The sequence below is a fragment of the Littorina saxatilis genome, linkage group LG3 (assembly GCF_037325665.1).
Source record: "Littorina saxatilis isolate snail1 linkage group LG3, US_GU_Lsax_2.0, whole genome shotgun sequence".
Classification (NCBI taxonomy): Eukaryota; Metazoa; Mollusca; class Gastropoda; order Littorinimorpha; family Littorinidae; genus Littorina; species Littorina saxatilis.
This window is the reverse complement of record NC_090247.1, coordinates 26,707,485-26,730,604: the sequence shown is the minus strand read 5'-3', so window position 1 is coordinate 26,730,604 and position 23,120 is coordinate 26,707,485. Positions and strand designations below refer to the sequence as shown.

Genomic DNA, 23,120 nt, shown 5'->3' with positions numbered 1-23,120 from the left:
TCAAAGTGAAAAGGTCGAATCAATTTATAGCCACGCAAAAAATACACTCACCTATCTCTATATATTTATAGATATAGATATACATATTATATATATACGGCTTCTCTGTGTGTGTGTTTGTGTGTGTGTGTGGGCAAAAACCTATGTATTATAGAGTTCTGTTTGTGATGGGGTCTAGCGGCTTTTGTCTGTCTGTATGTTCTGGCATGTGAGAAGCCACAGCAGATGATATAGGGCTAAGAAATAAGCTCAAAAATTCTCAATCCCGTTTGACAGGACTTCGCCTTTCAAAGGTGATTGTGGTGAACCGCCACGCTGTCTGTCTCTGTCGCGCCGTTCACCCCAAATTCCCGTTTCTGAGGTACTATTTTTAGAATGTCACTGCGCTGTCCAGAACGCTTCCCTTGCACCCGTAAGTTGTTCTTACTGTCAAAGTGAAAAGGTCGAATCAATTTATAGCCACGCAAAAAATACACTCTCACCTATCTCTATATATTTATAGATATAGATATACATATATATAGATACGGCTTCTCTGTGTGTGTGTTGGTGTGTGTGTGTGTGGGACTAAAACCTGTTGATTGTAGAGTTCTGTTTGTGATGGGGTCTAGCGGCTTTCGTCTGTCTGTATGTTCTGGCATTTGAGAAGCCACAACAGATAATATAGGGCTAAGAAATAAGCTCTAAAATTCTCAATCCCGTTTGACAGGACTTCGCTTGCAGAGGTGATTGTGATGAACCGCCACGCTGTCTGTCTCTGTCTCGCGATTCACCCCGGCGAAGCCGGGTATTCCTCTAGTTTACTATATACTAATTACGTTAGGAGATAGGAGCACCCTTCCACTTCTTGGTCTCACATTTATTAGAAACTAGTTTCGCATGATGAGCCTTGCGGGTGAGCCTTGCGCTGTTACATTTTTGTTACACACATATCAGGTTAAATTAGATCACATTCTTTGGCTGTTTGAAAGCGGATGTACACAAGAAGAAACTAGGTTAAGAGTTTTACAGTGAAGAAATATTACCGTATAATATTAATCCAACAAATACACTATTATATAAAATGAAGATTAAAGAAAAACAACTGTGTACATTTTGTAAACACGTTGAACTTATTTTTATCAATGTGAAAAAGTTGAAGAGTTTTTTTTCAAATAATGTGAGTAATTGTATTTTAAGGATTTCAGGGGTGAATGTGCACCTCTCAGAACGCGTAGTTCTGTTGGGTTATCAACCCTGTAATAGAAGCCAACAAAATAAAATATTTATTTATATAATTTTTATTACGAAAGTGTGTATAAGTAAATACAAATATGGTGCATGATTTGTTTTAATATTATCTAAAAATGAACTGTATATAAAGAAACTTTGATTATGTATTCAGTTACTATGAAGTTGGATGGTACGGGGTGCGTGTGAGTACACGTGCACGGGTGGTGGTGGGAGTGAGCTTTCGGGCGAGTCTGCGTGTATAATTATTATTATGTGTCTGGGAATGCAGGTTTGTGAGTATGTGTGGGTGGGTGTGCGTCACAGTGGTGTGCGTGTGGGCACAGGCACTCGTCACGAGGTGGGCGGGGCCTATGTCTTGGATGTCACTGTGACTTGTGATGGACGGTCGTCTTTTCTTATGGGAATAGTAGTAGTCTTGAGAGCGCACAGGCCCCGCCCACTTTGATCCCGACCCGCTCGTGACGAGTGCCTGTGCCTGTGGGTGGATCAGGCCTACATTCGTTTGTGTATGTGGCTTACCAATGTCAGTGAAAAAATGCTGAATTGTTAAAACTCGATAATAATGTTATAAAATAATGATATGGTTATGTTTATTGACATGTATTGCTGTATGTGATGGTTTCTTTTTTTTTTGGTTTGTTTTCTGTTGTTTTGTCGTTGTTGATTTTTTAAGCATGGCACATGAGTATAGTTTGATGTAAAATCATTATATAGTTGAGTGTATAGTGTCACGTCTGTACGTCTCACATAAACATATTCAACAGCACATACATATTCAGAGAAGAAAATCCCACACTAACCCACATCATCCGATCCGGACCATGGCTGTGTACTAAGTCCAAAGCATCATACGGTGAAGGTTAACTTGTACTCCAACAGTATTTGCTATCCTTTTTATCGCCTAAATGTGTTTGACTTAGTCGCCTACTGCGCATAGGTTTGTTGGTGTCATGACTTAGAGCTATAGTCCTCATTTTGTTTTTGTTTTGTTTTTTGTTTGCTTAACGCCTAGCCGACCACGAAGGGCCATATCAGGGCGGTGCTGCTTTGACATTTAACGTGCGCCACACACAAGACAGAAGTCTCAGCACAGGCTTCATGTCTCACCCAGTCACATTATTCTGACACCGGACCAACCAGTCCTAGCACTAACCCCATAATGCCAGACGCCAGGCGGAGCAGCCACTAGATTGCCAATTTTAAAGTCTTAGGTATGACCCGGCCGGGGTTCGAACCCACGACCTCCCGATCACGGGGCGGACGCCTTACCACTAGGCCAACCGTGCCGGTATATATTCCTCTGCTTGAACACACAGGGCCACACGTCAACAATGATCCCGACTGCTTCCTATGCAGAAAGATAATGTTTTGATGGATTTATTTCATAAAGAAAGCCAGCTGTGTCCGATGATAACTAAATTGGACCCCCCCCCCCTTCCTCCGAAAAAATACCACAACGAGCATGGTTCTTTGTTATGTATCCAAGCCGGGAGGGATGTTCTTATACCTGCATTCTTCTTCTTCTTCTTCTGCGTTCCCGGATTATTCTCTTTATCCGCCTGGCGATCCGCGGGACGAGCACCATACCGTCGAATATCCGTTTGTATGGCCATGTTGGGTTTGCAATTTGATGCGTGCATGCCTGGTTTTCTCCTGTAGATGGGTGTCGGCACAGAAGGTCTGCCCGCTGTCCTCAGCCAACATGCTCCGTCTTCATGGCAGCTCAGGTTTTTTTATCGAGGTTCTCTCCTCTAGATCCGCCGTGTTTCGCCTAGGGGCTTGCGCTGCCTAGTTGATAGGGTCACCTCGTAGAGGATGTGGTCATAGACCACGCACGGTCGGTCTTGGGATAGGGAAACGTTATGCTAGTCCGGAGGGATTACGCCACAAAGGCCACCTCGCGAAGACCCAGGGTCCTAGACTAGGGAGGTCCAAGGGGGAGCACCGGGAGGGCTACCCCTCTACCCGCACCTCCAACACAATCCCTTCCCCTGGTAGCTTCATCCCCAAGGAGGAGACAGAGCTACCTGCAACACCCCTACCTGCATGCAAAAGCCTGGCCAGATCTGAGAGAGTGATTCAGTTGAAAGGTTAACACGGGAAGAACTGTGCCTTTAAACAAGTGTGCTGGACGTGTGTGTAGTGGTGCGTATACAGCAAAAGCTCCTCCTTTTAAGACCCTCAAACAAACGAAAGACTTCTCCCCGTTTAAGATCTTGCTTTTTCAGACTTTATGTTCATAACCTCTCTAAATGTACCACCATTTTACCCCCCCCCCCCTCCTTTTTAATACCTGATTTTCTCAGATTGGGTAGTAGGCCTAAGTCTTCAGATGGGGATTCCACTGAATCACTGAGTGTGTGAGGCAAAGTGGACGATGCATGTGTACATTGTGTTCAAGTTTGTTATTATAATGAGCAATTGTAATGTTCTGTATTGAAGTAACTAATAAAACCTGCAAAATGACAAATTCTATGTATAATTGATTTGTGGATGTGTTTGACCGTACTTTGCAATTATTTCTTGTGCATTGTTGTGTGTATTGCACTCCTTTAAAGAAAATGTCTTTCAGTCTCCATCCTTTCCTCTTTTTTTCATTCGTTCCAATCATTTTGTTTGTTTGTTGACATTCCGACATTGAACGCGGAAACTTATGTCCAATCTAACTCTCTATTAAAAGTTACATTACATTTTTGCATTAAAACATCCCAGTCGGTGCGGCTACATGCCCGTGTGTCACCGAGTCATTCAGGCGTTTAATGTAGGCTACTATATGTGACCCTCCACCACGGAATGAGTCGCATGTCACCTTTGCATGATTTTCATATATTTTCATTTTCCTAAAGAGTTTTTTATGCTCTATCCAATGGTGAAAACCATTTTAGAAAAGAGCGAAAACTTGTTGAGTTATAAGCCTGTGACTAAGGTGACCCTCATGCACACTGTTACAAGACACTCCCCGGACTAGCAGAAAGTTTCACGCATTTTAATGGTTTCAAACTAATGATGAAAGTGTCTTCTTCTGGACCAAATCAACAGTCTTTAGTTGAATCAACTCTGAAAACTCTTAAACGCGTTTTTGCACGCGACTCCGCGCATTTTTGAGACCAGGCAACCCGACAGCTGCCCTTTAAGCCTAGCGCAGAACCGCGCGAGGTGACATGCGACTCATTGTGTGGTGGAGGGTCACATATCTCTGTGTAGTTTTAGTCATCTTTTCCCTGCGGATGTTAGTTTTATACGCACCAAAAAGAATTAAATATATTGTTAACTCTTGAGTGATAATTTCATACCCTATTTTTTTGTTCCATTGATGGGAAATTCGTGTCGTTTGGCTTCCACTCAGTGGAAAGCTAAATCGGTGAAACAAAAAACATCAACACTGAAACAAACAGGAATTCTTCTTCTTCTCAGTTCTTCTTCTTCTTCAAATACTGAACAACAGAACAAAGAAAAAATACTGACAGTGCGTCAACACGACATATGATTCAAGGGAGCCAACTCCGATAGTGTACGCTACGAGCATTGCCTTGTGATTAAACTTACAAAATCGAGCCAAAGAGTAACGTCCCTTGGTCCGGTCGTGTTGAAGGTCGCCAACACCGAATCGTTTCGCGAATCAGGTGTTTAAGGACAGCAGGAGTCATTTCTCCACTCTGCACAGTCAGACACAAGATGCTCAATATCGTCAGGAGGTCGGCAAGCCAAGGGCCACGGCAGGTAAGAAGTGTATCATTGAGATATGCCAGAATCAAGACTGCTATGTACCGTCACCACTTCTTAGAATTGGATCCCGTCTACGTCCTAAACTTGGGTGACTAGACTTCCGAAAACATAATTTTACTTGAAATCAGTGTGTGTGTGTGTGTGTGTGTGTGTGTGTGTGTGTGTGTGCGCGCGCGCGCGCGCACGTTTGTGTGTGTGTGTGTGTGTGATGTTGCGAAACAGAAACACTTGAAAAAGTCATGAATATCAAGTACAGTCAATATCGTTTTTAATTTACTTGTGCCCACTGCTTTAACTCATAAGAAATAGGTAGGGGCTACTGTTACGCCCTTTTCAAGTCGTAATTCGACTCAGAAATTCTATAGTTACGGCATGACGTCATTTTACTGTCGTAACCCGCTCACTGCAGGCTTCGGTTACACCTTTTCCACGAGTCGTAGAGTCACTCGGCCAGACTTTGAATTTGATTACGGCGCGGCGTGATCCTACCCGGACATGCTCTAGTTACGACATGACGCCATTTTACTGTCGTAACACGCTCACTATTATTCATGTCCCCTGTTAGGACATACGTACTTGTATGTACTGGTGGTTGATTTTCCAGATATCCTCTCAGTGATTGAGGCTTATAATTATGAGGCTCAGTGATTATAGATTTCACTGTTCCTTTAACGGGTTTATTCCGTATTTTTATCTGTACTAATGGTACAGGTGAATGTGGGTAGTGAATTAGTTGTTTGCTCAACCCATCCCGTTATTTTGTTTCTCCAAACAAGGAATCATTTGTGTATGATTTGTGGTGGAATTTCCTCCATGGTGTGTACTAGGATGTACTGTACTGAATGTACTATGGGTTATATTTTTCCCGTATGTGTACTATGCGTACAGGTTAATTGGAGGGAAAATGTAGTGGTTGTTTGTTTGCATCAGATGGTTTCGTCCTCCATTGATGCAGGCATAGTCCAACTCGCCAAACTGCAATGCTTCGTTGAAAGTCTTTCTGGGGGCTCGTTTGCGCTGCACCTGCAGGGTTCGCGACGACCAAACGTAGAGCTGGACGAACGCGTTCGTTTCAAAGTCCGAGATAACTTTTTGCAACCTGTCGAAGGACTCGAATGTACTTCCTACTGTCAAAACTGCTTCGCTGTAAAGTCCGCTATCCATGACTAAAGTAAACCGGCCTGCATACGGGTAGAAACGCACAACCACTACTAATGAACTGTTGAACACGTCTGTCCTCACTCGACCCACGCTTTAAAATGGCCGCCCAAACCGGATCAAACCGAAAGTAGAGCGCGGCCCTGGCGGGGAAATGCTTTGTGGCGTAATCAAAGCAAAGAAGGGAAAAGTTACGGGCGGCGTAAGTGTAGCCACTGCGTAAGAAATATGCTATACTATCTTGGTTTTTCTGTCCCCAGAACTAGCGTCTATTTGGGACATGGCGTGATTATATGCTAGGAACTAAGAATTACGTTATCAGCACATGAATTGATGTACATTTACACACTATATTTAAAGGTGTCTAAGCATTTCAAGACTAAGACAAACATGGCATGCATTCATACATGTTCAACTATTAGTATATATAATATGCACAAAAGATATACCAATTAATTTCTGTTGAAAGACTTAGACTGTCAGTGTCTCAAAGCAATAAACCCTTCATTAAACGACAATTGGTGTACGTGATCATGGATACATCTATATATATATAGGATTAATATTAAGCAGGGTTGCTGCCCCTTGCATGGAATGTTCCATTGCGAGAAGAGCATATTTGATGCTCAGGCTGTTCAGTTGTTCTTTTGAGTTTTAAATAGCTTTGGTGACAATAGTATATTTCTGCACTTTGCAAGTAAAATGACATAAGTTATATTGACCAGTCACCACTATTGTTGAAACTGGAGAAAAAAACCACCCAGCTGATCCTTGTGCTTGGTTTCAAGAACATGTGTACGCAAAGTGTGCAAGATTGATCAGTATATTATTTCTCTAAAGCAAGCAATTTTGGCTGTCCATAACAAACACTAGTCTGGTTTCCCCAGAATGTGCATCACGTTGAAAGTTATGATGTAAATACTGGCGCGTTTTCTGGAAATACAAAATTATCATTGCTTTGCTTTTTGTTTTTGTTTTGATCTGATGGGTTTTGTCCCCGCCATATAATAATAAATACATATTATGAATATGATTATAAAATGGTTTTTTTAACTGTCATTGGAATATTCTTTTTTTTAGTGGATCCTTGGTATGCTTCAAGGCAGCAACTATGCAACTCAAGAGGCAACTTTTGAGACACAGGTAAGACTTTGTTGCATGAGGTGTACAATTTTGTTGGAGTGACAATTGACATTGTTGAGATAGAAACTTGTATGTGGATGATGCACAGATTTGTGTGTGTCCCATCATATAACATTTGCTGCGTGAGTATATTGTCAGACAGAGGGAGGGTTCTGTGTCTATACTGTTGATGCCAGTACACAGAGCAGATGGTTTCATTTTTGGCTCACGCTGCCCGTCCGTGAGAAAAAAAAATTAACATGGAAGTTTTCTTGGATGTTATCAAGTTGCAGGTATTTGTTGAATATGAACCCTCTTAACTATTTGTAAATTCGGGTGTACAATAAACATTTAGTGCAATCCTGGCCCTTCTAAGTTCTATGTCTAGCCATCTTTCTCTCTTATTTTCTCCCAGCCTTTCAAGCTTCACAAGTTGGACCAGGGCCCAGCGACCGAGCAGACAGTGACGCGCGACCAGGCCCTCAGTTACTACACCACCATGCAGACCATCCGACGTCTGGAGACCACAGCAGCCAACCTCTACAAGGCAAAGATCATCAGAGGCTTCTGTCACCTGTACTCTGGCCAGGTCAGCCATCATAAAGATATATATGCAGCAGGGGTGTCGTTGGGTGTCTGACGTTAGCAACATGTCAGATTGTTTTACATCAGATCATAAGCAAACGTGCCTCAACATGACAGGTTCAATCTCCTTCAAAATAAAGTTTTTTGAATTTGCTGTTAACTTGTTGGTCATTTCCACGGATCTTAAAAAAAGTGTGACTTCTTTATTGGTACATATAGTTGTATGTATCACTATCACACAGAGTCGGCCCTTCAAAGTGATGGTACAAAATAGAAATCACTCTACGACGGGTGCTGTGGCGGGGTGGTAAGACGTCAGCCTCTTAATCGGAAGGTCTTGAGTTCGAATCGTGGCCGCCTGGTGGGTTAAGTGTGGAGATTTTTCCGATCTCCCAGGTCAACTTATGTGCAGACCTGCTAGTGTGTACACGCAAGCTCAAGACCAAGTGCTCATGGAAAATATCCTGTAGTCCATGCCAGAGTTCGGTGGGTTATAGAAACACGAACAAACCCAGCATGCTTCCCCTGAAATCAGCTGCAGCGTATGCTGTCTGAATGGCGGGGTAAAAACGGTCATACACATAAAAACCTACTCATGCAAAAACATGAGTGAATGTGGGAGTTTCAGCTCATGAACAAAGAAGAAGAAGAAGAAGAAGAAGAAATCACTCTACAGTGGAAACCCCTTTGAAAGCCTTACAAAATCTGAAAAAGTAGGTCTTAAAAAGGTTTTCTCAAAATGAAGGTAATTTATAGATGTTATGAACAGAAAATCTGAGCTTGCAAGGCCTTAAGATTAAAGGGGGGAGTCTTAAATTGGGGTGGGGGAGGGTCAAAAGGGGGTTCCACTTTACCATCTCTTATGTTTGTTTCCATCATCAGGAGGCCATAGCGGTGGGAATAGAGGGAGCCCTGACAAAAGAGGATGCAATCATCACGGCGTACCGTGCCCATGGCTGGACCTACACACGTGGCGTACCTGTCGCAGGTGTCTTGGCAGAACTCACAGGTGATTTATTTTCAACCAAGCCTAAATCAGTTACGCTACCATATTTGTCAGGAAGGAACTGGTCAAACAATATCAACCGGTATGTTTGACCAGTTGCACATTTTATTCCTGATATTTTGACTTTTGTTTGTAAAATGCCAGAAATTTCCAATCAACACGTTACACAGTTTTTGCAGCACTCAGGATAAAACTTTTCTGTTTGCAGGGCGCAAATCTGGTTGTTCGCAGGGAAAGGGAGGCTCCATGCACATGTACACCAGGAACTTCTACGGCGGCAACGGCATTGTTGGAGCACAGGTGAGTCAAAATGTCTTCATCCATCAAGTCCAAACATGTTCATTTCAATAAGATTAACAGTAATAATGGGCATTGTACATGTACTTGTACTTCAAAAACTTTTACGGCATTGTTGGCGCACAGGTGAGGTGAATTTTCTCTGGTTGACCCTCATCAAATGTCAAGGTCACAGTGTGGTCAAGGTCTGTTTGAAAAATGAAATACATTTTCTTGGATGTTTTTGAAGTTAGATCTTCGAAAACTCACAAGCTTCCAGGGTTTGATGATCTCTACACATGACCCAAGTCTGGTTGACCATCATCAAATTTCAAGGTCACAAGGGGGCAAGTTTAGGTCAATAAGTAGGAATTTAGCATTTTTGTGAATGATTATGAAGCTAGAGCGCCAGATAATTTCTGAGTCCTATTACGTAAGACGAAGGCGAGTCGTATATGTATTCACTTTTCTTTTTCTTCTAACTCTTCTTCTTTACTACTTTCCCTTGGGTGCCGGCATCGCCTTGGCCATGAAGGTGAGTCGTATGTGTATTCGCTTTTCTTCTTCTAATTCTTCTAATTATTCCATCTTTCACCAGGTTCCCCTGGGTGCCGGCATCGCCTTTGCAATGAAGTACCAAGGGAAGAAAAACGTGTGTGTGGCACTGTACGGCGATGGTGCAGCAAACCAGGGCCAGATCTTTGAGGCCTACAACATGTCCAAACTGTGGGACATCCCCGTCATCTTCGTGTGCGAGAACAACGGCTACGGCATGGGAACCTCTGTGGAAAGAGCGTCTGCGTCAACAGAGTACTACACGAGGGGAGACTATGTTCCTGGCATCTGGGTAAGCCTCAGGACATTGCTTTCAGAACTTTCAATGGGATTTCGACATCACTGACTTTTGGTGGGATTTTAACAGTATAGTTTGTGGGAGTTTTGGTCCAGTTTGTCCTCAGGCACATGGAACGGGCATCTGTATTCACATAGTGGTACAGTGGAACCCTCCTTTTGGGACCTAAACAAATCTGAAAAATTCGGGGAGTCTTACAATGGGGGTAAATGTACAAAGGCTATGAACAGAAAGTCTTGAGAAAATAGGGTCTTAAAAGGGAGGGTGTCTTAAATTGGGAGGTCTCGAAAGCGGGTTCCACTGTACAGGGCCTAGCATTGTAAGCCGTTCGGCGTACTTTACGCCGAAATAACATCTCCAGTACGCGGAACTCGATTTGGTGTACGCCGAAATGCAAAAACCTGTTATTCCCAAACGGTAAACCAAACAGTCCCAGCTTTCGTTTTGTGCGCCGTTCGGTTCAATTCTCAATCGATTTGACAGTTTGCTTGAGCACGCACTTCCTCTGGCATCGCGCGAGCATGCTTTGTGCCGGTGTTTTGTGGCTCTAGACTTGAAATAATGTCTCGAAGCGACATTGTTGAATGTGGTCAGCCATTCAGTGGGAATGGCTGGATTTCGTTCCGAAGGCGGAAGGCAAGTCAGAAGAAGTAATGTGCCGATACGGACTATGGACCGTTGGACTATGGCATAATTTAGTTGCTCAATCTTCTTTGGGGGAGGTCATTTCAGGTAAAAAATCTCCAAAAAATCTTCAAACCCAGACCCCCGCCTTTGTACGCTGAACTCACTTTTTCCAATGCTAGGCCCTGACTGTACAGCACTGGGAACAGCTAGGACCAGGGATCTGAATAAGTAGTTGAACATTACCTGAAATTTGGACTTAGTTGTGTAATGGAGTTTTCTATGGTACAAGATTTGTTGATTCGTCTCACAAACCTCTCAGGTGGAGTTATAGACATCAACTAATTGAGTGTGGAAGAAAAATCTGTCACCCCACAAAGTCGGAGTAGCAACTATGTCTCACATCTTCAATACTGGAGAGAGCAAGACATGCTTTCTGCACCCATGCTATGCCAAGCCTTAAACCAATGCAGCCATGCTTGTAGAGAGATCCACTTCTTTTACGGATTAAAAATGAATGAAGTCTAAAGTCTGTGTGAATAAGTCTGTATCTTTTGAAGCATTGAATTCTTCATGTCATCTTTCTGCATGCGCAAATAGACTGTCCTTTCCATTGTCTCTTCTCTGTACACATCTCTCTGTCGTTGCTCTCGGGCTTTTTTTGTTTACAATTTAATGATCTCATGTCTATGTTTGGATTTTCATTGTTTACTGTCTTTGGATTTTCATTGTTTATACTGTGTCTTGAATTTCATTGTTTACTGTGTCTGGATTTTCATTGTTTACTGTCACTTTTGTGCAGGTGGATTCCATGGATCTTATATCGGTGAGAGCAGCCGCAGAGTTTGCTAAGCAGTACGCCATAAAGAACGGCCCCATTCTACTGGAGTGCGCCACCTACCGTTACCACGGACACAGTATGAGTGACCCTGGCACAAGGTCAGTATCAAGACAAAGACAGTGGTACTTGTACTTGCGATGTGAGGTCCCTCAAATGAGTGGTCACCTCCCATGAAAGAAATCTAAACAACTATAAACAACTGTGGGTAAATGAACAAACTTGAAAAACAAAAGAATTCTGTACTCACCAATACAAGGACAGCACATACAACAAGAGGCGAAGCCTTCAAGGCTCACGTAAGAAATCGACAAACAGTAACACAAACTCAATCACTCCGCCACACATACACGCACACACACACACACACACACACAGTAAGCATAGGTGAAACTGTGCAAGAAAGCGAGACACTAGATCTGCCAACTAGTCTCGGCCCGCTCACAATAACAATGACCGAGACTTTCAGTAAGTCCTTCGCGTGACGTCTAACTCTCTTATGTCATAATGTGACGTCTTCAAATGTTAAAGTTTCTATCACACACGTCAAACACTTTTGACCGAGACCTAATCTTCTTATGAGCTTTATCCATAGACTCGGAAATATTAAAGTTTCTATCACACACACACACACACGCACGCACGCATGCACAGACAGACAAAAGTTAGCATCGCATAGGCTACACTTACTTGAGCCCAAAATATGTCTGTTTGCCTCTGGAGGGTTCTTCAGGATTTACAAACAAACAAATACAAAGGGAAACAATAAGCAAATATTTTTGTATAAATCCTGAAGAAGCCTCCACAGGAAAAAAATTGACTAATTTTTTTGTGCACTCACCTTGTATTGGTAAGTACAGAATTCTTTTGTTTTTCAACTTTTTTTCCATGAAAGAAGTAAGGACACTTTCAATTGTCCACTTTTATATTCACTTTTATATCAAAAAGCCTGTCATGACAGGTCACATGCAGAGTGTAGGGACACTAGCTTGATTCCAAGGATGTCTTTTCATCACACGTACCCCAGTAAGGAAAAGCTTCAAGAAACCTAGCAGAGCAGAGAATGAAAGTTGCTTGTTCATTCAACATTTAAGGAAACACTAACCTCCATAAACCTTAAAAAGATAAACATTTATGTGCATGGAAAATTGTGGCATATCTGCTCTTAAATAGAAATATGGAATAAAATAAAACATAAACAAAATTCACACTGTGAGCCACTCTGTTAACAATATACCGTTTATAACACGCATGCACACATGCACACACGCACACACACTCACCCACTCACTCTCTCTCTCTCTTGCTCCCCCATTTACAAATTACACAAACACTCACACACAAACACACACACACTCTCTCTCACTCTCTCACTCTCTCTTACTTCCTCATTTACAAATTATTTACATTTTGTTTGTCAGCTACCGTTCCCGTGAAGAGGTGCAGGAGGTGCGTCAGAAGCGCGACCCCATCATTCTGTTCAAGGAGAAGATCACCGGCGCTGGTCTCGTCACTGACGAAGAGCTCAAGGTAATAAACATTTGACAGAAACACCTTTCTTCTAAGGCAAAATAAAAAAATATGCAGGTGTAGGGTAACATGACCAAAAAAGAATAGGGTCAGTGGGTAGAGTTTTAAAATTTTTTTTTATAACATTTAGTTCACCTCATAATAATATGAAAACATCACAAACACCATTTTGTCTCAAGCTCTTGAATTGTATTGCACGTTTATATTAGTTGTTACAAAGTTTTATAGTAAGAGTGTCAATGTTTCCCGCAGACTAAGCTTCAACAAAATGGGAATTTTTGTTTGTTTTGAGAAATGAAAAAAATATTTTAGGGTCCACAGGAAGAAATAGGGTCAGTTGGGTTACCCTAAACCAACATTTTTGTTGTTGTTGGCGTGAGACTGCTAAGACCCTGAAAGTTCCTCTGAAATTTGAGTATGACTGCCTAAATTGCTCAATTAGAACTTATGTTTCTTCTTATGTGACCAAGGACAGGTTGTAAGGGTTTTGAAGACACATCTTACAGATTTTGTGAGGATACAACCTAGTGCATTTATATGTGTTTGAATCATTTTGTATTTCCTGTGAGGCCAGATTAAACGCGAGTTGAATACGATTTAAATCCCATTTGCAACTGCAAGGAAGTATTTCATTTTTATGGTCTCGGTCTTTGTGTTTGTTTTGTTTTTGAACCTTTGTTACAAATGCACTGGTACATTATTCTGATACACACACACTCTCTCTCTCTCTCTCTTTCTTAATTCTACATCTCGATCTCTCTGTTTCTCTCTTGCAACTCTCTCTCCCTCCCCCCTCTCTCTCCCTTTCCCCTGTCTGTCTCTCTCTCTCTCTCTCTCTCTCTCTCTCTCTCTCTCTCTCTGCCTCCCCCTCTCTTTCTGTCTGTCTGTCTGTCTCTCTTTGTCTCTCTCTAACTCTCTCTCTCTCTCTCTCTCTCTCTCTCTCTCTCTCTCTCTCTCTCTCTCTCTCTCTCTCTCTCTCTCTCTCTCTTTTTCTCTCTCTTTCACACACACAAAAATACCAACCAGATAATGTTCTCACTGAGTCTCTCTCTCTCTCTCTCTTTTGCTTTCTTTCAGAAAATCGACGTCGCTGTACGCAAAGAAGTGGAGGAGGCAGCGGAGAAAGCCAAGACGGATCCCGAGCTGCCCCTGGAAGCGCTGTATCACGACATCTACAATCAGCCCCCCGCAGGAATGAGGGTTCGAGGTTGCGATCCCACCATCTGGGCTGACTCGAAATAAACTGGGCTCCTTGATCTTGGTTGAATTGTGATAAACTGGGATCTGTCTCTTTTTCGTTGGAATTGATGAACTGAGTGATACTCAACTGGTTTATGATGTGCGTTTACCCTGTTGATGGGGATGGAACACATCTGAGTAGTCTGCAGGTTTTCATGAAAAGATGGTAGGGGTGGATGGGATGGGGAGGAAGGGGGGGGGGGGGGGGGGGGGGTAGGGTTAAGATGTTAATTAGTAAAGGGTAAACAGCATTGACACAAGAACAGATGAGACAAAGGAGAAGCACATGTATATGATCTACTAGCAGAACAGAATTTTTAATGAAATGGAGTTGAGGGTAAGAGTGGTTTTAAAAAGCAATGCAGCGTTTAGGTTTACACAGACAGGGTGTTTGGAGAAGCAAGTGTGCCTGTTTTTGTGTCTTTCTTTCTTTCTTTATTTGGTGTTTAACGTCGTTTTCAACCACGAAGGTTATATCGCGACGGGTGTTTTTGTGTGTGGTTGTGAGGGTTTATAGGTGTTTCAAAGAGAGTAAATTGTTCTTATCGTCCCCAAACTCACAGACAAGTATGGAAGAAAGCCGAATTACTCCATGTGAAGATGATGTTTCCAGTTTTAATTAGTAGAATCATTGTCGTTGTCCTTTTTACTGTCTTTTGTTATCTTTTAGTTGGTCTGTGGCATGTGTTTATATTTCACGTGTGCAGAATGTTTAGGGTACCTGCAATATTGGGTACAGGCTGTTGACAATGCTGTTTTTGAATCTCTGAAAGATCGCCTGAAGTGCATGTGTCTATAAGAACTACATGTAATTGTTAAATATAAAAGATGTTAATTAGTAAAGGGTAAACAGCATTGACACAAGAACGGATGAGACAAAGGAGAAGCACATGTATATGATCTACTAGCAGAACAGAATTTTTAATGAAATGGAGTTGAGGGTAAGAGTGGTTTTAAAAAGCAATGCAGCGTTTAGGTTTACACAGACTGCTATGTTTGGAGAAGCAAGTGTGCCTGTTTTTGTGTGAGGTTGTGAGGGTTTATAGGTGTTTCAAAGAGAGTAAATTGTTCTTATCGTCCCCAAACTCACAGACAACTATGGAAGAAAGTCGAATTACTCCATGTGAAGATGATGTTTCCGGTTTTAATTAGTAGAATCATTGTCGTTGTCCTTTTTACTGTCTTTTGTTATATTTTAGTTGGTCTGTGGCATGTGTTTATATTTCACGTGTGCAGAATGTTTAGGGTACCTGCAATATTGGGTACCTGCTATTGACTATGCTGTTTTTGAATCTCTGAAAGATCGGCTGAAGTGCATGTGTCTATAAGAACTACATGTAATTGTTAAATATAAAAGTGTGTATGGATGGCACCTCAAATTTTTTGAAGACAACTTTTTCAGAGAATTGCGATTTTATTATTTTAGAGTATGGTTGTTGATTTTGAAGAGCCAGTTTTGATTTTGAGGATGTATGTGTTGCAGAGACATACGAATGACAAACAGATAGCTTGTTTATATTTGTCACTCCTTGCAACTCTTTGTTTCTGACGAATAAAAACAACATAGTTTGACTCTGAAGAAAAGAATAATTTACTTTTTGACTGTCTGAAACCGTTTGTGTTCGAGTGATGTATCTCACATAGTCTGAAAAAAAAAGTTGTGTGTGTTGGAATTTGTCTTTGTACCTGCACAGGTAGGTTATACTACAGTCTAGTAAAGAGAACCAAACCGGTTAGTGAAGGCGGTGTGTAGTAAGGTTATACTACAGTCTAGTAAAGAGAACCAAACCGGTTAGTGAAGGCGGTGTGTAGTACATGTAAGGTTATACTACAGTCTAGTAAAGAGAACCAAACCGGTTAGTGAAGGCGGTGTGTAGTAAGGTTATACTACAGTCTAGTAAAGAGAACCAAACCGGTTAGTGAAGGCGGTGTGCAGTAAGGTTATACTACAGTCTAGTAAAGAGAACCAAACCGGTTAGTGAAGGCGGTGTGTAGTAAGGTTATACTACAGTCTAGTAAAGAGAACCAAACCGGTTAGTGAAGGCGGTGTGTAGTAAGGTTATACTACAGTCTAGTAAAGAGAACCAAACCGGTTAGTGAAGGCGGTGTGTAGTACAATGGTACCTGTACCTCTATTTGAGAGCTCCAGGAATCTTACAAATGCCCCCCGCGGGTTAGGGGGAAGAATTTACCCGATGCTCCCCAGTAAGAGGCGACTAACGGATTCTGTTTCTCCTTTTACCCTTGTTAAGTGTTTCTTGTATAGAATATAGTCAATGTTTGTAAAGATTTTAGTCAAGCAGTATGTAAGAAATGCTAAGTCCTTTGTACTGGAAACTTGCATTCTCCCAGTAAGGTCATATATTGTACTACGTTGCAAGCCCCTGGAGCAATTTTTTGATTAGTGCTTTTGTGAACAAGAAACAATTAACAAGTGGCTCTATCCCATCTCCCCCCTTTCCCCGTCGCGATATAACCTTCGTGGTTGAAAACGACGTTAAACACCAAATAAAGAAAGAAAAGACCTCTATTTGAGAGCTCCAGGAATCTTACAAATTGAGGCTACTTAGGAGAAGGACTCTTAAAATGAAGCTATTTATAAGTGTTTGACACCATGGATAGGAAGTCTTAAGAAATCAGGTTTTGATACAGAGGGAATCTTAAAATTGGAGGGTCTTATAAAAGGGTTCATTGTTGGTTAAGGCTTGACTGAATAGGAAACATTTTCAATGTAGCAGGTGTGGGCTGTTTCCCCGAAATCCAGACGATGACGTTTTGGTTTTGCTAAATTTTCCAAGTTCAACAGGTGGTCTCAGTTTTTCTTTTCAGCTGTGGCTATGACTCAGAATAACGAAACCGAAAGTGGGACAGTCTGAAGTACATTCAATGCGGGGAGGGGGGCTGGGAGGGTGAGGTGTAGTATGCGAGTATGAAAAAGAAAACAATCAATGTTCACCGCAGATTCAAACGGGAAATAGAAAACAATTGCTGCGAATCAGAGTGCAACGGTTTTTCTTTGAATTTTCGCTTGCAGATTTTCCCCCTGGTCTACGCTGTCCCGTTATTTCTCCCTGTGTTTTGTCACATGTGTAATTTTATGTTTCTATATCAAATCAAATAAATGCATTAGGCCTCCTGTGTGTCCTTGAAGCATTACCGTCAGTCAAAAGGTTAGTAATCGTTAGGTGTGTGTGTGTGTGTGTGTGTGTGTGTGCGTGTGTGTGTGTGTGTGTCTGAAAGTGGTCTCTGTATGGGCCACCTGTGTTTTTCCTTTGCCAAAAAAGTGTGTATAGTATCTTCTTCATTGAATGTAAACTTGTATACATTTGCGTTCATGTAGCTACAGCTGATTGAATAACCAGGCTGACATCAGACTCATAGTTAGAGAAAGAGACAGAGACTGAGTGTGAGAGAGAGAGAGAGACTGATGTAGAGAAAGTAGAAAGAAAATGCGAGAGGTTGAAAGAGAGAGGGAGAGAGCTTATTTGCGTATGCTATCAATTTATCAAGTTCCGTAGCAAGCACTTCATGCACAGGTCAACTCATGCTCGTATTGTTGAAAACATCTTGTTTATTTTTCCTGATTAAGCGTACATGAAGAAAACACGTCTCTACCCTGTAGACTGTTTGATGGGCCAACGACGAACACCTATTCCTGAAAGATCTCGACGACGATAGGGCGACACTACTCAGAGGCGTGTCTCAAATTGCTGTTTTGCTCTTGCTTTTAAGCTTCGCGAGGAAAGCATACACACACACACACACACACACACACACACAAACACACACACACACGCAAACACATAAACAAACACACACACACACACAATCACTCTTACACACACACACACACACACACACACACACACACACAAACAACCACTCGCACACACACAAACACTCTCCAAGCTGTTAAAATGAAACCAAAAGTAAACGACAGCTGCCGAGCGAAGTATTGAAAAATCCCGTAACGTAACCACTAGAATAGGCCTACAGGAGTCCGGCGATTCGGCTGAGAGAGTACGTGAGCTGGTCCGAAAAGTGTCCTACAAAAGGTAACTTTTTAAAAACAATTGTGGGGAGTTTGACAATAGAAGCGAAGGGTGTGGTTAACCTAAAGTATTGATTCGGTACAGGTCTAAGTGCACAATATTTTTTTTTAGACAGCAGGCTCCGAAACACTTTGTTATTCAAGCGTTTCGTTCTGCTATGTCAGTGAGTAACGTTATTATTCCTCATGTGTGTCATGTAACTTCCCTATATATCTGTTTCAAACACTTTTGTTAAACTAACAGTCTTTGAAACCAAACACACATCTTTGTGTCCAGAGAGATTGTTTTTATCTGGGAACAAAATATTTATCATCCTTTGAAGAGAAATGGTTGCTGATGGGAACGCTCACAGTGCGATATCTCCAGTTTGAAAGGGATGCCGATAACGCAGCCAATGGCTTCGTCCTTTCACGCTACCGTTTGAAAATCAAGTTCGAGACGCCGAATATCTTTTTCCAAATGTTTCATCATTGTAGACAACAGATTCTCAGATTCCTCTACGTTGTACACATGCACGCACGCACGCACACACGCAGGTACACACACACACACGCACACACAATACACACACACACACATGCTTTTTCTCAATCTCTCTCTCTAACATACACACTCTCTCTCTCACACACACACACACACACACGCGCGCGTAATGTGGGGGGGGGGGGGGGGGACGATCTGATCGACTTTAGGAGATGAAACTATGATGTTACTGCAATAGCTCCACTTTGACAGGAACACCAATAAAGCGGCCAATGTCCTCATCGTTTAACTCTGCCGTTTGACAATCAAGTTCGAGACGCGGAACACAATCTTCCAAATCTATCATCATCTTCGACACCAGGTTCTCACATGCTTGAACGTTCCACGCTTCTCTGTCCCCTTCCACAGAGCTGTGTTCTCTCGCACAGTGCAGCGTCTGTCTGCCTTGAAGCAAAGCGTTCAGACCCTTCTCCAGGAATTGACTCTTCAGGACAAGTTCATAATCAATGTCTTCTGCTTTCCTGCTCAAGTCTTCGACAGTTTTGTTGCGCCATTTGTCTGCAGCGGATATGAGCGCTGCGTGTCTACGTTGAATCTGTTCGTCCAGGGATAATCGCTTCGTCTTGCAAGCTGATTTATTTTCTTGCAGTTTTTGAAGTTTCTTTTCTATGTGGAGAATGAGCTCCTCAAAGCAAGCCTGCTGGTCTTGGGGACTCTGCCGACATTGAGATGGGGTCTCTGTGACGTTTTGGCAGTCGTGGCGATTATGCTCTGTCAGCTTGCACACGACGCAGATCACCTGGTCGCACTGATGGCATATGAACTTCAGCTTCTCGTCTTCGTGCCGCTTGCACACACGAGTCTGCTGGTATTTCAAGCACTGCATACAGCAAAAAGCCGGCTCAGTGAGATCTTCACACTCGTGGTGGTTGTGTCCGGTTAGTTTGCACGCGATGCAAATCTTCTGTTCGCACAGATCACACTCGCATCTCTCGGCCTCATCTCCATGGCTCTTGCACAATCGTGGCCTTGGTGCTCGTGCTGCGCGGAGCTCGTCTTCCGTGATGTAGAAGTTGACCTGGAAATTCTTGATGCCTCCGGAGGGCAGTGGGGTCTTCTTTCTACAGGAGGGACAAGGGAAGGGGAGGGGGCCGTGGGTTCGCTGCAAGCCTTCAAGACACTGCAGGCAGAATGTGTGGAAACATGGAAGTATTCTCGGGTCCGCGTAGACGTCTCTGCAGACTGCGCAGACTAGGTTCTTCTGGTTGTTGTTGTAGTTGTTTAGTGGAGGTTGCCGATTTGGGTACCCTGTTGTTGACATTCTGTTACAGCGCCGAAATCCAGGTTTCTGTTCGACCTGAGAGTAAATTCAGTTATGCCTTTATGAAACGGATGTAATATGTTCTTCTGTATTTGAGTACCTTTTTTGGTGGTACATTATGTCATCTTTGCATTTAAAAAAAGACAGGATTTCAAATCGTTTAGAGGACATAGTCATTATTAGTTAACAACAACGACAACGACGACGACGACGACAACGACATTAAGTGGTAACAGTCGAAAGTTTATACTCGTACATTGTACATGGCAAATTAGTAATAATTAAGATACTGCTCACATGGCTGACCTTGCTAACTTGGTCTTATGTGTTAGAATTTATGGGGGAAAAACAACAGTAACAAACAACTCAGGCAACCATTTTTTTAGTAACAGCCTTGAAGGCAACCTGTAAACAACATAAAGGAAACATTTTGAGGTAATTGTTTCTGTATTGATCAGGCCTCGCACAATGTAAAAACATGATCCTCGATAGCTTGAGTCGTTATAGTTTGGTGAGCAGTGAGAAGTGAATGATGTGCACTTGAAAAGAAAGTTAAAGCTGACACGCATGCACGCAGGAACACGCGCACGCACATGAAAGGACGCACACGCACGTACAAACACCTCACACACACACACACACACACACACACTCACAAACACAGACCGAAAAAACCAGAAAGACACACGCAAACATACGCATACAGGCAAGAGGCGCAAACGCATAGGCACAAGAAGACTTATAGACAGACTCACTCACGCACAAACACAAGCAGACAGGCACACACACACACACACACACACACACACACACACACACACACACACACACTGTGACACAAACACGGCATACTTACAAACACACACACACACACACACACATACGCGGCACACAAATACACGCAAACACACACACACTGACAAACATACACACACACCCACACACAAACACACGGCACACATACACACACACACACTTACACGAACTAACACACACACACACTGGGCTTACATTCTCACACACTACACATGTGTGTGAGAGAGAGAGAGAGAGAGAGAGAGAGAGAGAGAGAGAGAGAGAGAGAGAGAGAGAGAGAGAGAGAGAGAGAGAGAGAGAGAGAGAGAGAGAGAGATCATGACTCAAAACAATCATCATTAGTACTTACAGTTGCGATTTGCCACGATCTGAAATGCCATGTGACACAAGTGTTCCAGAAACTTGTGTTTTATACCGTGAGTCTGGAACACAGGAGCTCATTAAATTGGTCTGAAAAAGCCCTTCCATCGTGGGAATATTCATGCTACTTTTTGTTTCGCACCTGTAAAATTCGGTGGGAATTCCCATTTGGTGCACTGGCGCACTGAATCGAATGTTGCAACCTATGCGTCATCCGCCGGCTCCTCTCTCTCTCTGTCTCTCTCTTTCACTCTCTCTCTCTCTGTCACTCTCTCTGTCTCTGTCACTCTCTCTCTCTCTCTCTCTTTCGTCCTCTCTCTCTCTATCTGTCTGTCTGGCTGCCTGCCTACCTGTCAGTCTACCTGCCTGTCTGTCTCTCTGTCCCTCTTCCCCCTCTCTCTCTTTCTCTCTCATGTATTTAACGATATGCATAGACAGACAGGACAGAAACTGATACAGGAAGACAGATAGTCAGATAGACACAGCGATATGCTCATGCACACATGAAAGCGTTCGCATATTCCATAGACCTAAATATAGGTCCCTGGCGTATTCACATGCACACACCTGCACTTTCACGCACTGACACACTGTGACATGCGCATGCACACACGTACGAACACACACACACACACACACACACACACTGCCACACACACACACACACACAAACGCACACACAAACCGACACACACCGGAACACGTACGAACATACACAGATACAGCCGGGCAGACTCGGACACAGACAGACAGACAGAGAGAACAGACAGAGAAGAGGTAATTGACCTACATCCACTTCCCCACATCCCTGCCGCCATTCGGTTTTGGTGTTGAAAAATAGACGTATGGTGTTAATACATGTAGAGCGCCCGAGTTTCCATTTTCTTTACTTTTGAAAATATAAAAACACACTGTGACATTGTCTTCTGTAGTAAGATATAGCTGCACAACACAACTGACTTGAAGACCCCAATTCCAATAAAATCGTCAACATCAGCATTCAACGATGAGGAAACGAACGTTCTTGAATCAAACAAACCAAGCAGAGAATTGATAGCGTTTGTTGTTGTTTGCACCAAATTCTATAACAAAACAATGGCCTGCGTCTTAACGTAACATTAAAAAAAAACCCAGAGTAGTGTCCGGGAATTCCCGATGAAAATAACCGTAACACTGTTTACACTGTATAAGGACACGAAACCAAAAGTAAAAGGCTTGAATTTGTTCCTTTTGGAAAAGCACTGGCATAAAAGCACCGCAGAACATGTACCTAGAGGTGACATTTATTGTAATTGTTTATTGATGTGCGTGCAAGTGGTTCAGTACGCTTTATGCTTAAGTTGTAATGTTAGCTGTGTGCGTGTGTGTGTGTGTGTCACAGTGTGTGTGCCTGCTTGCCTGCGCCCGTTGCGTGTGTGCGTGCGCGCGCGCGCTTGTGTGTGTGTGTGTGAAAGAGAGAGAGAGAGAGAGAGAGAGAGAGAGAGAGAGAGAGAGAGAGAGAGAGAGAGAGAGAGAGAGAGAGAGAGAGAGAGAGAGAGAGAGAGTATACTCACCTCATTACATCAGTACAAATAGTATAAAACAAGTTCACATCAAAATAGAAGATGCAAAAAACTTTATTGTACATTCGTGCAAAAGTTCAACGGTGGAATTGGAAATTTACATAATAATAGTTTGATTACAGTACAATCGATCGACTCAAAAACAGCACTCCGCAGTAGGTAAATACATATCAAACAACACGCAGTCGCACAACACTGTAATTTCATTCGTCAAACCAGAACTGAAAACGGACACCCATCCAAAATGTCAATAACCTGCTCAGGACGAATATTCCCACGATGGAAGGGCTTTTCCAGACCAAAATAATGAGCTCATGTGTTCCAGACCCACGGTAT

The 23,120-nt window shown here is 42.6% G+C and overlaps 2 protein-coding genes across 2 annotated transcripts; one reads left to right on the top strand and one right to left on the bottom strand.

Moving 5' to 3' along the window:
- Positions 1–4,799: 4,799 nt before the first annotated feature.
- On the top strand, positions 4,800–17,326 carry LOC138962006 (probable pyruvate dehydrogenase E1 component subunit alpha, mitochondrial). The gene is made up of 9 exons (XM_070333699.1): positions 4,800–4,953; positions 7,198–7,260; positions 7,655–7,828; positions 8,707–8,833; positions 9,039–9,130; positions 9,705–9,953; positions 11,386–11,522; positions 12,843–12,951; positions 14,029–17,326. The coding sequence occupies exons 1-9, from the start codon at positions 4,909–4,911 to the stop codon at positions 14,191–14,193; spliced, it is 1,161 nt and encodes a 386-aa protein (XP_070189800.1). The 5' UTR covers positions 4,800–4,908; the 3' UTR covers positions 14,194–17,326.
- Positions 17,327–17,686: 360 nt separating this feature from the next.
- LOC138962004 (E3 ubiquitin-protein ligase TRIM56-like) lies at positions 17,687–21,487 on the bottom strand. The gene is made up of 2 exons (XM_070333698.1): positions 21,212–21,487; positions 17,687–20,082 (listed from the first exon to the last, which is right to left on the bottom strand). Exon 2 carries the CDS (start codon positions 20,044–20,046, stop codon positions 18,952–18,954), a length of 1,095 nt encoding a protein of 364 aa, XP_070189799.1. The 5' UTR covers positions 20,047–20,082; positions 21,212–21,487; the 3' UTR covers positions 17,687–18,951.
- Between the last annotated feature and the right edge of the window lie 1,633 nt (positions 21,488–23,120).